General features: G+C 43.8%; 1 protein-coding gene across 3 annotated transcripts in view; it reads right to left on the bottom strand.

Annotated features, from left to right (window-relative positions):
- The window catches only part of Syde2 (synapse defective Rho GTPase homolog 2), a 33314-nt gene that overhangs the window by 12382 nt on the left and 3840 nt on the right, over positions 1–17092 (bottom strand). For 2 of the 3 annotated variants that reach the window (XM_029475293.1, XM_029475294.1), the window contains exons 2-4: positions 8670–9311; positions 5416–6506; positions 2108–2234 (exon numbers count right to left, since the gene is read on the bottom strand). In XM_029475293.1, coding sequence (XP_029331153.1) covers positions 2108–2234; positions 5416–6506; positions 8670–9311 — 1860 coding nt within the window. The remainder of the gene's footprint in view (positions 1–2107; positions 2235–5415; positions 6507–8669; positions 9312–17092) is intronic. The other variant, XM_021158120.1, reaches the window with a different exon arrangement.

The following is a 17092-nucleotide window of genomic DNA, read 5'->3' as shown; positions in this document are numbered from 1 at the left end:
AAAAAAAAAAAAAAAAAAAAAAAAAAAAGAGAAAAAGAAAAATAGGAAAAGAAAAGAAACCATAAAAATGGAAAAATACCTTGGTTTGATTTCTCTTAGCTTGAGATCAAGTCACATCATTCAAGATGACAGACAGTAAGCCTTCTACATAAGTCACTCAGCACCCTGAGCCCGAACCTCAACTCTTCACAAAGCCACAACCCTGAAAGCAAACGTCACTGTACACTACCTCTTCAGATAAATGTACTTTCCTTAAATCCTTTCCTAAAGTTGATAGTGTATAAGATAAGACAACAAGTTAGGAGAGATAAACAGCGATGCTCTCAGACAGAGAAAATGTTAGACGACATTTTCAGCAAAGAAAGCAAGCCTGCCGAAGTACACTGAGGCAGAGGAATACCACTGAGTACCTATGGATGAAAAGGTTTGCGGTCTGGGGTTCGCTTCTCAATAATAAATCATGGGTTGGAGAGGATCAGAGAGAGGCAGAAGGTAAGTGTGCGCAGGAGCTGATGACTATGAAAGTCAGGTGCGTGGAGTGGATTCTCTCATGGTATATTCTGCTTCTGCACTGGCCTCAGAATGTTAGCAATTAAAAAGACACAGTAAATGGTAAGTAAATATGATGGTTTGTATATGCTTGGCCCAGGAGTGGCACTATTAGGAGGTGTGGCCCTGTTGGACTAGGTATGTCACTGTGGGTGTGGGCTTAAGACTCTCACCCTAGCTGCCTGGAAGTCAGTTTTCCAATAGCAGCCTTCAGAGAAGATGTAGAACTCTCAGCTCTGTCTGCACCATGCCTACCAGGATGCTGTCATGCTTCCCACCATGATGATGGTAGACTGAACCTCTGGACCTGTAAGCCAGCCCCAATTAAATGTTCTCCTTATAAAGATCATGGTGTCTGTTTACAGAAGTAAAACCCTAACTACAACAGTAAGGAATTGGACCGGGCACATTACCTCCCCACAGGCTAATTCAAGTGCCTTTCCCTGTTCTCCTCTCAGAAGCTACCACCACCCCCACCCCCCCACCCCCACACACACACACTGTCTGTAACCTCTGCCAGCTCCAGTTTCCCAGACTTTGTCTCTTTCAAATAACTCCAAGGTTCTGCCTTCTCTGCCTACCTCCAAAGTTTACAGATTGCCAAAGTACTTGTCTTTTTATGCTTTTATGGACAATCCAAAGATTGAATTCTCTATGACAGTTACTCTCAAGCTTCCTTTTTTTTTTTTTCCCAGTGCCTCACGGCTACTAGTACTGTTCTCAATGCTATACGTGGGGCTACAGTTGCCACAGGGACAAATAAGTCTCTTTATGCTGGGAATGGTGGTGCTGACCCATATAACCCCAACACTTGGAAGGCTGAGGCAGGAGGATTGCAAATTTGATGCCAGCTTGAGCTACCTAATGAGATCTTGACTCAGGGAGGAAAGGATCGCCCCAATTCCCACGATAGTTTTTCCTCAGCAGCAGAGAACCAAGTTCCCTTGGATGTGTGTACCCTCAGGACCCCTCACCCAAGATCTCCAGGGTTCCCGACTTTCTCCCTCTCGTCTCTGAAGTCCATCAAGTACAGTTGCCTGATTAACATCCCTCAAAATAGCCTTTAATGACTGCAGTCTGCTACTCAAAACACTCTGCCTAGTAAGTCTAAGTTTTTTTTTTTTTTTTTTTTTTTTTTTTTTTTTTTGGTTTTTCGAGACAGGGTTTCTCTGTATAGCCCTGGCTGTCCTGGAACTCACTTTGTAGACCAGGCTGGCCTTGAACTCAGAAATCCGCCTGCCTCTGCCTCCCGAGTGCTGGGATTAAAGGCGTGCGCCACCAACGCCCGGCTAAGTCTAAGTTTTTTAATCAGTCACCCATCTGCCAGCCAGGCTGCCTCCTGCAGCTGCTTCTCTCCTGAAGACACAGGTCTGCTGATGGCTGCTTAGTAACAGATCTGCATCTTAATTCCTCCCCTCAGAGAATAAACAGTCAGTAGTTTATGAAGGAAAGCAAGACTTCAGAACAAAAGCAAATCAAACGTTATAAACGCTTATCTCCACATTCTTTTCTATAGAATAATGTCCTATAGAACACAAAATAATGCCCATGTTTTTACCTGTTATTACATTTATATCTGGGTACTGGTTTTCACACAGACCAACAGTCTTGCTGTCCTTCTCAAAAGCCTCTCGAAGCTCCTTCTTCACTGCTGCTGAACCACACAGTCGATACAGGCCTACAACCTAGAAACAAGACGCCACGTTACAGAGACGATAATGAATATCATGGCATAATGTAAATCCCATGAACCTGACAATCAAAAATACCCTGCTGTCATCCTAACACCTCAAATGCAGCTTCTGAAATCTCTAATTAATTGATGATATTGTGATAGAAGAAAATAAATCCTATTTTAGATTTTAAAACAAATAAACAAACAGGAAATAAAATAAGTAAAATTAAAAAGGTAAAATAAAGTCTACTGTAAAATTCATACAGGGTTACATACACAGTGCTCACTCCGAACCTACAATGAGCAGACTTGTAAGGTAATGAGCATACTTGAGAGCACTTCTAGTTATTGAGTCTTCGGAAGTTCAACACACAGCCAGGGAGATGAGGCCAACCTGGGGATGTACCCAGAAAACAGAATGATGTCCTGGATACAACCCCAGCAGAGCATAACACCCAGTGATGCCCTGGGTACAACCCCAGCAGAGCATAACACCCAGTGTGGCGGCACGCACGTCTGTAGGCCCAGCTCTTGGGAGGTGGAAGTGGAAGGGTCAGGAATTTAAGATCATCCTGAGCTGCATAGCAAATTCAAAGCCAGCCTGGACTACATGAGAGTGATTTCAGATAGGAGGGAGGGAGGGAAAGAAATAAATTTACAGAGAATAAGGGGTTGTCACCTACACTTTCAAATCAAAAGGGTTATTTAAGGAAGCGGTCACCTTGAGTTGAACAAATAATTACAGAAAATTGTTTCACAATAAAACATGTACAATAATAATAACAAGGCATGAACAACCCTCCAAAACTTGAATTAGGAATCTCTATATAATTTTAAGAGATCTAGAAAATGAGGAAGACCACTGAAATGTCCGGGTTTACTCATGACTGCCTCTCCCCCAGTCACTGAACTACAAGAGCAGAGAGGCTGGTCTGATACAGGACCGCGGCAACAGTCACACGGGCAAATGGTCTCCAAAGTTCTCAGAGATGACTTTCTGTACACCCAAAACACGGTCAGAAACCTGAATCTGCTTCAAAGAATATCCACGCACAATGCTCCCATCGGCAAGGAGGTCAGCGACACATAAGGAAGACCCAGGAACGTGCTAGAAAGACAAGTCTCATTTCCAAAGTCGTGACTGTAGTCCTGAGCCGTTCATACTGAGAACAGCACGTGAGGGCTAGCACACCATCCCAATAAACACACGCTGAGAACCCAGGCAGCTGTACACACGCAGTACATAGACCTGCATGGAGGCAAACACCCACGCACGTAAAATCAAATAATTTCAAAAGAAAATCCAGACGGCTGTCAGATATAAAACCTAGAGGAACCGGTTCTCTGTCAGGGTCCAACCTAGCAAATAGAATCCCTTGACCAAGAGAAACCCACAGAGTACAAAAGTGTGATATTTTAGGCTATGCTACATATATATACACACACACACACAAATATGACAAAGAAAATAAAGCCCTGATATTAAATAGGGTCAAGGAAAATGCTTCCACAGTGAAAGAAACCAATTTTATGATAGCCCTTTTTGTTTAAGGCCATTTAAGTCTTATGCTAAGAAACTAAGCATAAGACTTAGTTTAAAGAAAATCTTTCTTCCTTTTTAAAAAAAAAGGTTTTTTGTTTTTTGTTTTTTTTTAAGATAGGGTTTCTCTGTGTAGCCCTGGCTGTCCTGGAACTCACTCTATAGACCAGGCTGGCCTCGAACTCAGAAATCTGCCTGCCTCTGTGCTCCCTCCCAAGTGCTGGGATTAAAGGCGTGCGCCACCATACCAGGCTTAAATTTTTTTTTAATTTCCTGTGTACTGATGTTTTACTGCATGTCTGTCTGTCTGTCTGTCTGCCTGTGTGACAGTGTCAGGTCCCTAGAACTGGAGTCACAGATAACCGTGAGCTGCCGTGTGGGTGCTGGGAACTGAATGTGGATTCTCTGGAAGAGCAGCCAGTGCTCTTAACCTTTGAGCCATCAGGAAATCTCTCTTAAAAGAAACCTTTCTAAACTTTTATATAAATAGTATCACTGCTAAAAACAAAAGTCTTTATGTATCTGTTTTATGTATCTTTCAGAAAATAAACAATATAACACCGCTTGAGCTCTTTAGTTTAATATGATATTGAAAAGTGTCTATGCAATGATTAACTTTAAAGTCTCCCGAATCTCCCAGCTCTCTACACATGCTAGGGTGGGGTAGAAAAGGAAATGGAGACCCTTAGGAATAAAATGTAGTTGTCTGAAAGTTGGACTGTCACTTAAGCACTTTGCTCCAAAGAGACAACATAGAGACAGATTCGTGTGTCTGAACTGAAGTTCTTTCAGCTTACACATCCTGCTTCTGGGTACCATTTTCAAACTGTGTTACAAATAACAACAAGTTCTCTCTTCTCTAGGCTGCCTTTGCCATCCTGTCTTTGATGAATGGAAGGATGTGTGTGCAGTTGAGAGCACTGGCTGCTCTTCCACAGGGACTTGGTTCAAGTCCTAGCACCCAGATGGCTACTCACCATTGTCTCTAAGTCTAGTTCTGGGGCATCCAACACCCTCTTCAGGCCTCTGCCCCAGGCACACATCATGCAGGCAAAATACTCATATACATAAATAGTAAAAAAAATATATAACAAAACAAAACGTGGACGTGGACACGCGTTCTTATCAGTAGGAGCTCTCTGCATCTGGAGTGCAGCCCCGGAGTAAAGAGCCAAGTGTGATCACACGCCAAGTAGGACTGATGGTAGGGAGTAAGCATGGGACTAAACTCGGATGTGAAGCCAGACCCTGGAATCCACTGTTGAACTGCCCCAGAATTTCAAAGCATGCAGAAATTCCTGTTAAAGAGCTGAGCCTTTCTGTGTCATCAGCTTCTCCTGAGAAGTCACTGTAAAGAAAATCTAGTCCTTTCCAGTCCTAAAGCCCACACACTTCACAACGTAAACTGCAGAACTGTGTAGCATGCTCTCAAATCACAGCAACAAAAGTTAAGACAGGAAACACACTCCAAAATAATGATGGCGGTGAAGGTGGTGGTGGTGGTGGTGGTGATGGTGATGGTGGTGATGATGTAACACAGGGCTGGGAAAACATCTAAATCTTTTCTCCCCACTTAGCCTTACCTTGAATTCCTTTTCCCAAGACCTAACAACCAATCAATAAAGGAGAAAGCAGAGAAACAGTACAATACCTGACAGCCCCTCTTTTCAATCTCCACGATACATTTCTGTATCAGCAGCGGCACCATCAAGCCGACGTTTTCTTTCTCTACAACTTTTTGAATGTCGACTCCGAACATCACCGCTTCTCGGTTCTTATCCAGGCCGTGCAGAGAATTCTCCCACTGTTCCATCAGGGTCACCTTGACGTAAATAAGGCCTCTGGGCTCCAGCTTGACAGCCAGCTGATGCATTTTTGTTACTCTGAATAAAGCAGGCAGGACGACTGTGCCATGACAGCACACACGGTTCCTCCTCGGCGTGGGCTCCCAGCTGAACACCACCAGCTTCAGATGCTGCGCGTTTTCAATCTCTATGTTGAACGTGTGGTCCATGTCTAAGAAGGTCGTCCGACAGGTGAGCAGAGCCGTTCTGGCTTTATTCACTGAGTCTACCTGAATGGCACAAAAGACATCTTTCGAATCTATCCGGGGCGGTTTTAAACCCTCAGCTCCATAGAAGTGCACGCTCATGAGGCCGGATATGTACTGCGAGCACTTGGGTTGATCTGCAAAGCTGTAATGTCTGAAGGCACCGATGTCTAGTTCATTTTTGCTACAACTGCTTGGGACAGTTTCTCTCCCTTTCCCAAATTTGTGCTCCGATCCATGCTTGCTAGATCTAGTTCTCAGTTCGGGTGAGTCTCCGTCGCTGAGGTACCCACCCTTGCAGGAATACTTCGAGCTCCCGAGGGGTTTCTTCTGGTAGCTGTGTCTCGAGGATACGGTGGTATCAAGATGGTAGCGGCTTATCACGTTCCTGGTGGTGTTCCCGGAAGTCAGAGTGGCGGTCTGAGGAATTTCTCGACAGTTCCATTTAGACAAAGGAGGGGTGCTATCCGGACTATTCACATAGTGCAACGTTCCCCTGGCCCCCAGCTTTCGGCTGAATTCTGGCAACCTTTTCATTTTCATAGAAAGTTTCCTCACAGTGCGTGGAGACTTTATTTTATCTGGTAAAGACCAAGTAATGGAGCTGCCTTTCTTCCCAGGGCTGGGGCTTGGAGAAGACGGCTCCATCGCTCTCAGTTCAGTCCTATTTGTAGAGACTATGATCCCGGGACCTTAAAAAGCAGAGAACAGTATTATAAAGAGAAGTGACCGACTTCTGTTCTATCCCCACTGCATAGGCAAACTGGTTCTCACCTGGACTGAGAGGCCCACACACTCAGCGGCTCTCAGCACAGAGACAGATTTGGATAAGAGGATGCGCCCTGCGCCCACCTGCTGTTCTGGAGCCTGAGACGCAGGGCCAGGGCTCCTTGTACAGTTTTCCCTTTGCAGTGAGTGCAGAACCTGAAGTTTTGGGGGAACTAGAAAAGGCTCCATCTCAGTACATTCAACCAGAAACTGAACTCACACAGCACAGTACTGCTTCTGTATTCATACCCTCTAAAGCCAAGTGTTGTTGATTAAAAAAAAAAAAAAAAAAAGAAGGAGAAGAAGAAGTTAAAAACCAAATAAGTCTGTAACTTGGGTAGCAAAGAGGCCTTCTTTGTTCTGAAAATCTACTAGGATATTGTATATCCAACTAAACTTCCCAGTGAGCTGGGTCTGCTGAAGCAGTGATGTTTATGCTAACTGCTAAACTCTACCAGTTAAAATTGATGGATCTATCAATTTCATTTTTGAGTTTGTGCATGTTCCCAGTTAAGTTTTCAAATTAACTGAACAAAATAAAAATGTTTTGAAACATAAATTAGGATTTCCTTTTATTTTTTTGTTTTTGTTTTTGTTTTTCAAGACAGGGTTTCTCTGTGTAGCCCTGGCTGTCCTGGAACTCACTCTGTGGACCAGGCTGGCCTCAAACTCAGAAATCTGCCTACCTCTGCCTCCCGAGTGCTGGGATTAAAGGCATGTGCCACCACTGCCTGGCTAGAATTTCCTTAAATTAAAAAAACAAAACAAAAAAAAAATGGTATCATTGCAACTATTTAATATTTAATTTTTCAGGTTTTGTCCGCTCCTTTACATAAAGATCTATTAATATTAAGACCAGAATCTAACCTTGGCAAAACTACTTCAGGGTTAAAATGTGAACACGTTTATTTGTTCATAGATTAAATGACCTTTCTTGAAAGTATTAACAAAAAGTCTCCTTCCATCCATCTCCGTACTGACAATATTGTCTGTACATAGAACGGCGACCATTTTAAATCTGCACCCTGGGCTTTTCTGGTAATCAACTAGTAAGGAATGGAGTGCTTGTGGCGTACAGGACAAAGCATCCCTTGTACTGTCTATCACAAAACAGTCCTTCTGGCTTTCTGACCTAGAACATATATATATATAATATAAAATATAGATATAGATATAAATTTAAATTTATGTGTAATTATTATAACCTAGATAGGCTACCTAGTATATTAAACCGCTCTGAGTTTTCCTAAATTATTAAGGAATTTAATATTCTGTATCTTTTTATAAACTGTGAACAGTTTCTACTGTCACTCATTGTGAACGTGAAGTATTTTATGTGTTAGAGCTTCTTCTGCAGACAAGAGGGAACTTATTACTACAGAAATGTGGGGCTGAGGAGACGGTTTCCTGAGCAATGCCTGCTACGTAAACAGGAGAACCTCAGTTCAAACCGTCAGAACGTAAGTAAAGTCAGGTGTGCTTGTATGGTCTGTAGACGGTGTTCCTGCAGTGAGACGGGAGGTAGAAACAGGTGGCTCATGCAGAAGTGACCCACAAAAGGAGACCCTACCTCAATCAAGACATCCAAGGCTGTCCCTGACCTCATGAGTCCTGTAGCATTCGTGTCCCAACTTACACACAAGAACTAGCGTGTGCGCACACAGGCCCGAGAGTGCAAGATGGCTTTGATTCTTAAAATTCAATAAAATTTAAAAACATAAAATCCGATTTTCATTGAAACGATTATACCAAGCAAATCACAAGACAGCTATGAGAAGCAAGTATAAGATGAAAAATGCTTAAATATACAAAATTATATACCCAGCTATAGGTGTTGGATCCTCTGGGAGTTATAGGTGGTGGCTGTGATTGTGAGCCAACTGATGTGGGTGTTAGGACCCAAACTCAGGTTTCCTGCAGGAGCAGCAAGCTCTCTTAATGCTAAGCCATCTCTTTCCAGGCCTGAGACACCTTCACTTTATAAGGACAGAGTATAAGACACATACAGCACACATCATCTATGCGCAGGGTGAGGAGCTGTCAAAGACCTGAAAAGGAAGACATCTCAGGTGAACAGCCACCTTTACCTGTAGAAGCAGATTTCAACACAGGGCTGTCCTCTGCCGTCGGGCTTTCTTGTGTCCTGTGCCCTAACCTTTGTTTGCAGTGCTGCATAATTTCTATAGAATGCATAGAATCTGCAGAATTAATTCCATTTGACTGTGAGGTCTGCACGTCCCCTCTGTCTTCACTATGAGGCTCCGCCTTCATCAGATCTCTGGCAGACAACATGCTCACAGGAAGCTGCAGGGTGGTGGTGTTTGCCTCCTCAAGACTCAAGACGTGTGCTATGCCCAAGCTGTCATCCTCAGGGATGGGATTATACCATATTTCTCCTTCATCGTCCGCATCATTGTCCTGGCTAAAGGCTGAAGAGCCGTTTCTGGATAACGTAGCAGCATTACACACCGCATGTGTGCAGTGTGGCCTGTGGGATAGCCAATGCTTGGGTGGAGACACAGGAGAGAGGGAGAAATAGCGTCTGTCCTGGCTTCGCTTGCTCTCGTCCAGACTCTGAGACCTCAGGGTGCTCTGATACAGCCAATTGCGCTTCTTTGAAACTGTGATGTTGTTAAGGGGCTGGTGACCTCTAAGCTCGGCGGGACCCCTTACATCTTCAGGTTCTCGTTTCTTCAGTGGAGACCCATAGACATTCTCAAATAAGTCTGCTTCAAAGGACAAAAGAGAGAACACAGAGGAGAGACATGTCACTGCAGACCGGGTATTTAGATGTTTAAAAATAAAAGTGACATTAATTGCCGGGCAGTGGTGGCGCACGCCTGTAATCCGAGCACTTGGGAGGCAGAGGCAGGTGGATTTCTGAGTTCGAGGCCAGCCTGGTCTGCACAGAGAAACCCTGTCTCGAAAAACAAAACAAAACAAAAAAGTGACATTAATCATATTCATAGATCAAAGTCAAACCACAAAAGCTAACTTTTTTCCCACTGAAATTTAATTTCAATTTAGAAATCCAAGTGGCTACATAAGTGTTATGAAACTCTAAGGAAAAAAAATGCAAGCTAGCACTGTCTTTATTGTAAAATACAACGGTGCTCAAGTCTCACCATAATAGTGTGTGTGTGTGTGTGTGTGTGTGTGTGTGTGTGTGTATTATTTTTAGAAAGTTCCTAAAGTACACTTTTAATTGCTATCTCAATAATATCAACTCATGATACAAATATCAAACATAAGTGACATTCTTTTTCTTTCATAAACATTAATTTTTTTGATAATAGCCTTTAAATTTTAACAAAATTTAAAAACTTTAATTAAAGCACAAACCTAAGGAGCAAATAAATACTGAACAGAATCGCCCTCTCCCATGACCCAGTGAAGGCCCAGATACTTACATTTATGTCAATACAGTGTCACAGGGTTAGAAGACCCTTATATTTATTACTCGCAACTAAAGATGTTTATGCTTCCAGAGAGTTCTGCTAATGCCGTGCGTGAGCGAAGCACAAGAGGTCATGTGTGGACATCTGAGACTGTGGCATGTTTTAAAATTATGCCAGTACAGTGTTGTGACACTCTGAATGCACATATGGCTACAGCCAATAAAGCATAGCGGTTTCATAGCAGTGATAACATTTTAAGCTATGATAAGCTTTTTTTTTCTTTTTCTTTTTTCGAGACAGGGTTTCTCTGTGTAGCCCTGGCTGTCCTGGAACTCACTCTGTAGATCAGGCTGCCCTTGAACTCAGAAATCCACCTGCCTCTGTCTCCCAAGTGTTGGGATTAAAGGAGTGCGCCACTACTGCCTGGCTACGATAAGCTTAATAACAAACAAACAAAAAAACTAAATTCATGTATAATCAAGGCTTTCAGTAACCTTTCATCTACTGGGGAAAAAAAAATCCTTTAAAAATGTAAATTTACCATTCTCTTTTTAAATCCTAAACTTGCACCCAATCAAGTAGTGTAATCAATGTAAGCCACTGATCTACTCAGTGAGTGACTACTGTGTGCCAGGCGGGGGAGAGAGAGCAGCAAGGAAGCTCTGAATTCCCTGACCTCTGCAGCAGCGGTTCTCAGCCTTCCTGATGCTACGACCCTTTAGTACAGTTCCTCATGTTGTGGTGACCTCGACCATAAGAATGATTCGTTGCTACTCGGTGACTATACTTTTGCTTCTGTGTTGAATGATAATGTAAATATCTGTGTTTTCCAATGGTCTTAGGCGACCCCGTGAAAGGGTCAGCTGGCTCCTGTGACCCCCTTTGATTATAAGAGGTGTTCAAAACCAAGCTAGCACTCTTACCCTGTCACCCACTAACAAAAGACACCGTATTTTACCTTAGAAGGCACTGACAATATGTTTGGAATAGACTGAAAACTAAACTTCTACTCAGAACAGCCGGGGAGCTTGTCTGGACCAGCCACTGGGAAATGGAAGAGACTGCTTTCCAGCATTGACTCACATCTTGCAGAAGCCTGGGAAGCAAGGACCATCTCTCCAGCATCCAGGACTGCACATGCAAACCTGCATCTCTGCAGCATCCAGGACTACACATGCAAACCTGCATCTCTGCAGCATCCAGGACTGCACATGCAAACCTGCATCTCTGCAGCATCCAGGACTGCACANGCAAACCTGCATCTCTGCAGCATCCAGGACTGCACATGCAAACCTGCATCTCTGCAGCATACAGGACTGCACATGCAAACCTGCATCTCTCCAGCATCCAGGACTGCACATGCAAACCTGCATCTCTCCAGCATCCAGGACTACACATGCAAACCTGCATCTCTGCAGCATCTGGGACTACACATGCAAGCCTGCATCTCTGCAGCATCCAGGACTGCACATGCAAACCTGCATCTCTGCAGCATCCGGGACTGCACATGCAAACCTGCATCTCTGCAGCATCCAGGACTGCACATGCAAACCTGCATCTCTGCAGCATACAGGACTACACATGCAAACCTGCATCTCTGCAGCATACAGGACTACACATGCAAACCTGGCACATACTCATCACCCTGAAGTAATTTCTCTTTCAACATGTTTAGTTGATGAAAACTTGATTGCTGAGCATCTTTCTTTGGGGCTGGGGAGATAGTTCAGTTGTTAAGATTACTTAATGCTCTTGCAGAAGAGCCAACATGGGTCCCCAGCACCCACATCAAGAAGCCTACAGCCCCTGTAGCTCCAGCCCCAGGGGCTCGGATTCCTTTCAGCTTCCACTATACTCACAGGGACCCAGACCCAGACACATAACTGAAAACTCAGCCAGGCCTGGTGACTCACAACTTCATCCCAGCAGAGGCAGAGGCAGGCAAATCTCTGAGTTCAAGTCCAGACAGGTCTACAGAGTGAGTTCCAGGACAGCCAGGGCTATACAGAGAAACTCTCTCTTAAGAAAACAAAAAATTAAATAAAAAGAAAATCTATATTTAAAAAAAAAATCTTTCTTCAGTTCCCTCTCCTTCCCATCCAAAGATAACAAGCACAGGGCCAGGAGTCACTGGGGCTTTGGGCTCCCGGGGATCACATGTTCCCGCCCAGAACAGCCAAAGCCAGATCTGCTTCATGAGTCAGTCCACAGCGCTTCTTATGTAACAGCATAACAGACCTGTGAGGGACACTGTTACACACAGTTCTGACACAATTACAAAGTCGAAGCCAGAAGTCACATCTTGTTTGTCTTCTCAGAGCTCCTTAACAACGCCCAAACATGTATCCAGTTGGATACACTGTTTTGTGTGCTATCACTGTTTTTCACATCATACATAGTCTACACTGTGCCTGATAGGCACCTGCATGTACTTACTACATTCCAAGGATCTGCAATAAGAAAAATAAAGCGTTTAGCATCCTGTATCTAAGCAAGTCAATGTGTCAGATGAAAACATAATACTAAAAGGAGTAATTACACTGTGAGACACCGACTGGTTTTATTCCTGTGTGTGCAGGGTATGAAAGCATGTGAACATGTGTGTGCATCCATGTAGAAGCAGAGGATGGCAGCAGGGTCCCCTGGAACTGGAGTTATGGAAGGTTGTGAGCCACCATGGGAGCACTGAGAACCAAACTCAGGCCCTCCACAACAACTCTCCCGCCCTCCACCTGCTTTACTGAGATAGGATCCCTCACTGAACCTGGAAGGCCCAGTGCCATCTTCCCTCCCTTCCCTTCCATGCTAAAAGGTACCACCTAATTCAGCTGCCCAGATTCCGGAGTTAGATTTTGCTTCATAAGTACACAAGAAGATGCAAGTAACAAAAATTAAAGTATACAAAGTTGCAGGGCAAAAAGCACTCCCTCGCAACTATACAGGCTAATTGGTATAACCTAAAGGTTCTAATGAAAGTGATTTGACTTTGAAAGTCTGTATGATAATTGCAACAGTGGATACAGAGAAAAGCAGGCTGCAGAGTGAGAGGTCTGCATGATAATTGCAACAATGGGCCGGGTGTGGTGGCGCACACCTTTAATCCCAGCAGTTGGGAGGCAGAGGCAGGCGGAGAGTTCGAGGCCAACCTGGTCTACAAAGTGAGTTCCAGGTCAGCCAGGGCTACACAGAGAAACCCTGTCTCGAAACCAAAAAAAAAAAAAAAACAAAAAACAATGGATACAGAGAAAAGCAGGCTGCAGAGTGAGAGGTAAACTACTTGAGCCAATTTTATTTTCTCAGTAACTATTTCATAACAAAGCCAGCTACCTTAGGATTACTGAACATTTAGCTGTTCAGTAATTAACCCCTATTTCAAAATATCAGCAGACTAAGCAGTTGTGCATCTCAACATTAACTGAAAATGTCCAGCATCCATGGGCATCTTTTCATTATTTTAAAATCTCTACTGAAGAGAGTGGTGTCCATCCTCTTTTAAAAAGAAAGAAAGAAAGAAAGAAAGAAAGAAAGAAAGAAAGAAAGAAAGAAAGCAAGCAAGCAAGCTGGGCCGTGGTGGCGCATGCCTTTAATCCCAGCACTTGGGAGGCAGAGGCAGGCGGATTTCTGAGTTCGAGGCCAGCCTGGTCTANGGCAGGCGGATTTCTGAGTTCGAGGCCAGCCTGGTCTACAGAGTGAGTTCCAGGACAGCCAGGGCTACACAGAGAAACCCTGTCTCGAAAAACCAAAAACCAAAAAAAAAAAAAAAAAAGAAAAGAAAAATATATTCTTATAAGCATCAGATACTGAAGCCTATGCTTAGGTTTTGTTTAAGAAAATCGAACCTCTGTGTGCATTCCCCAGATAAATCTGAAAGGAAGTAGAGGGTAAGGAAAAGTACTTTTTCTTTCTCTCCTCTTGTGACAGGCAATAAAAACCCTCAAGCACACTATATGCTTGCTCACTTTTGAGACTAAAAAAAAGTAGAAAGGAATACCTTGAGATCATTTTCAGTCCTACAAAAGTAACAGGCGGCGATTGGCACAGAAGAGGAAATGTGTACGCGGCTGTAGTGCTCGCTAGCTCAGCCTCAAAGTTCCCCCAGGCCTTACTCCTCAGTTTTCAATGTGCTCACACCAGCAGCATCCTAATGACGAGGGGCAAGGTGGCATCCTCACGAAGCCTGCCAAGCGCCTACACAGAATCCAACTATGTTCCTGTTCTCCCAGTAGCCCAAGGAAAGAAGCCACAAGTGGTTGAGAAACTGTCCAAGGTGAAGGAAGTAGTAAAAATCTGTCCAGAAACCCAAGTACTGTTAACCACCGTTCCTATCCACTCCCCTCTCTGGCAGATTCCAACATCACCAGTGTTGATTGGTAGGAAATGGGATCGATTAAGACTACCGTTAGCGGGCTAGAGAGGCGGCTCAACAGTTAAGAGCACCAGCTGCTCTTCCAGAGGTCCTGAGTTCAATTCCCAGCAACCACATGGTAGCTCACAACCATCTGTAATGAGATCTGATGCCTTCTTCTGGTGTGTCTGAAGCTACAGTGTACTCATATATATATTAAAAGAGAGAGAGAGAGAGAGAGAGAGAGAGAGAGAGACTAGTGCAAGCACTATCTATACAAGATTGAAACAGAGAATGCTCTGTGCTTTGCCTTGACTGGGGTCAGTTTAAGTATCAAGTATTAAGTAAGGAAGTCTTTCCTAAACAGAGGGTCAGGAGAACTTCAGGTCCTTACTAAAGTGTGGCCTTCCAAACAGCATCTGATCTCCTGAAAGCCTGTGAAGATGCAGACTCCCAGGGTCCTGCCCAACCTTCTAAATCTGCACTTTAAGGAGGTTTTCCAGGAACCCATATGCACATGGTTTGAAAAGCATCCTTCTCCAACAGTGAAGAACACTTCTTCCCCAAGGGCCTGAAAACAGCCCAAGACGTTCTCAAAGGACAAACGGACACCACCTCTTGGACTGCGGATCTCTGATCCAGAAGCACAGACCTTCCAAACCAACACAACACGACTTTCTGCTGATTTTGTAATTCTCAAAGTTTTCCAGCCACCAGCAACTCCAATGTTCCGTGGCACTCTTCCAAAACAACAAAACAAAAAAAGCTGCACTTGCTTCCAAAGGCCGGAAGGCCAAACTGTCTCAGCACAGGATTTAAAGCCAGAAGACTGTCAGAAACCGTTCACGAAGGTTGGAGGTGCTGGCAGAGCAGGGCCTCCCCCACCCCCAGTCAAAAAAAAAAAAAAAAAACGATAATGAAACCAGAGTTTCAAATGCTTCGAAAAAGATACAGACAGGAATCTGTATCGCCCTATCAACCTCACTTAAGATGGTTGAGCGTTTAAAAGGACGCTCAGCTCTTCTAAAGGACCCAGGTTCTATTCCCAGCCCCCTACATGGCAGCTAACAACCATCTCTAACTGTGTGGGCCGGGCATGCTGGTGGCACACACATAAAATAAGAGAGAGAGAGAGAGAGAGAGAGAGAGAGAAAGGGAGAATATGGGAAAGGGGGAGAGGGGTGGAGGCGGGGCCTAATGGAGGCACAAGCCTTTAACCCCAGCACTCAGGAGGCGGGCAGACCTGGGTAAGCTCCAGGACTATGTAGAGAAACTCTATCTCCAAAACCCAAACCAACAAACAAAAAAAGATCATACAAGCTGGGATCTGGGAATGTGGCTTCAGTGGATACAGTGCTTGCCCAGTGTACATAAAGCCCTGGGCTTGACCCCTTGCACCCCACGGTCATGCACAGGTCTATAGTTCAAGACCAGCACTGGCTACAAAAACAACAACAACAAATTCATGCCATCTAATTAATGCCACCTTAAAATTTTTAGGTAAATCATTGACAGTTAACTATACTAAATGTCTTCTTTCACAGAAGCAGGAGTGGAGTCAAAGAGACTAAAGTACACTTTTCACACAATGAACAGCCAACAGAGACCAATTGGTGCTCCAAAATACATTTCTAAAAAAATCACGTGCTAATTAGGACTTTTCAAATAAAGACTTATAATGAAGTACAGCTGGCAAATGAACTGCGGCCCCTTCATCATCCTAAGGCTTGCAGAAACTTGACAATATTTACCATGTGTAATGACTTAGGATTTCTTAAATAATTGTCTCAATTAGAACAAATTGGCCAATCTGTGAATGCTGCAACACACGTCAATCCATCAGGCTGCAGGCCCTCTAACGCCATCTACTATCTCTTTATTCAGGTGAAATAGAATTAGAACCTATTGTTTAATGTGTAATGTCTGTAAATCATATAAAATCATATTTTAGTTGGAACTTGGATTTCTCCCCACATCACAAGTGTAATGGTTCTTGGTGGGAGCCGGGAATCAAAACTGAAAACCACTGTTGTTTGCATTTGTCATGATTGTCTCCACACATTTTTAAAATGCTCAGATGAGGTGTCTCCATGCCATCACATATCTACCATGGATTCTGATTTGTACTTTTATTTGTAAAGAAACTATCCATAGGAATATATAGAGAAAATGTGATGTAAGATACTTACCATCTTTTGTACAACTAAAAACATGCTGCTCAAAAGAGACTATACTTTTTCAAAAAAAAAAAAAAAAAGCTGTAATTTTTCCACTTTATTCTCTTTTGTGTGTTGAGGGAGCAGAGTGGACCTGACCCAAACCCAGGTCTTGACCCTGCAAAGCATAGACTCTTAACTAAGACCAGACTTAACCTCCAGGTTCCTCTGCTGCTGAACGACAGCGGCCTCGTCTCGGGTGGAGACCGGAGAGGAGTAAACTGGGCTACAGGAACCCAACGAAAGGACTCAAAAAGGACTGCATCAACTTTAGATAAGGATGCACAGCAAGGCCAGAGAGATGGCTCAGCGGTAGAGCACGTGTCCTTGCAAAGGACCTAGGTTCGATTCCCAGCACCCACAAGAAGGCTCACAGCAGTCTCTTATTTCAGTTGCAGAGGAATTGATACCCTCCAACGGTACCAGGCAGGCATGTACTGCACATAAATATGTGCGAGCATGTGGTGCATATACATACATGCCCACACAACACCCACACACATAAGATAAATCTTAAAAATATTTTAGTTAAAGCCGGGCGTGGTAGTGCA

This window comes from Mus caroli, chromosome 3, assembly GCF_900094665.2.
Source record: "Mus caroli chromosome 3, CAROLI_EIJ_v1.1, whole genome shotgun sequence".
Classification (NCBI taxonomy): Eukaryota; Metazoa; Chordata; class Mammalia; order Rodentia; family Muridae; genus Mus; species Mus caroli.
Note: the sequence above shows the minus strand (reverse complement) of the source record. Positions and strands in the feature narration are given on the sequence as shown.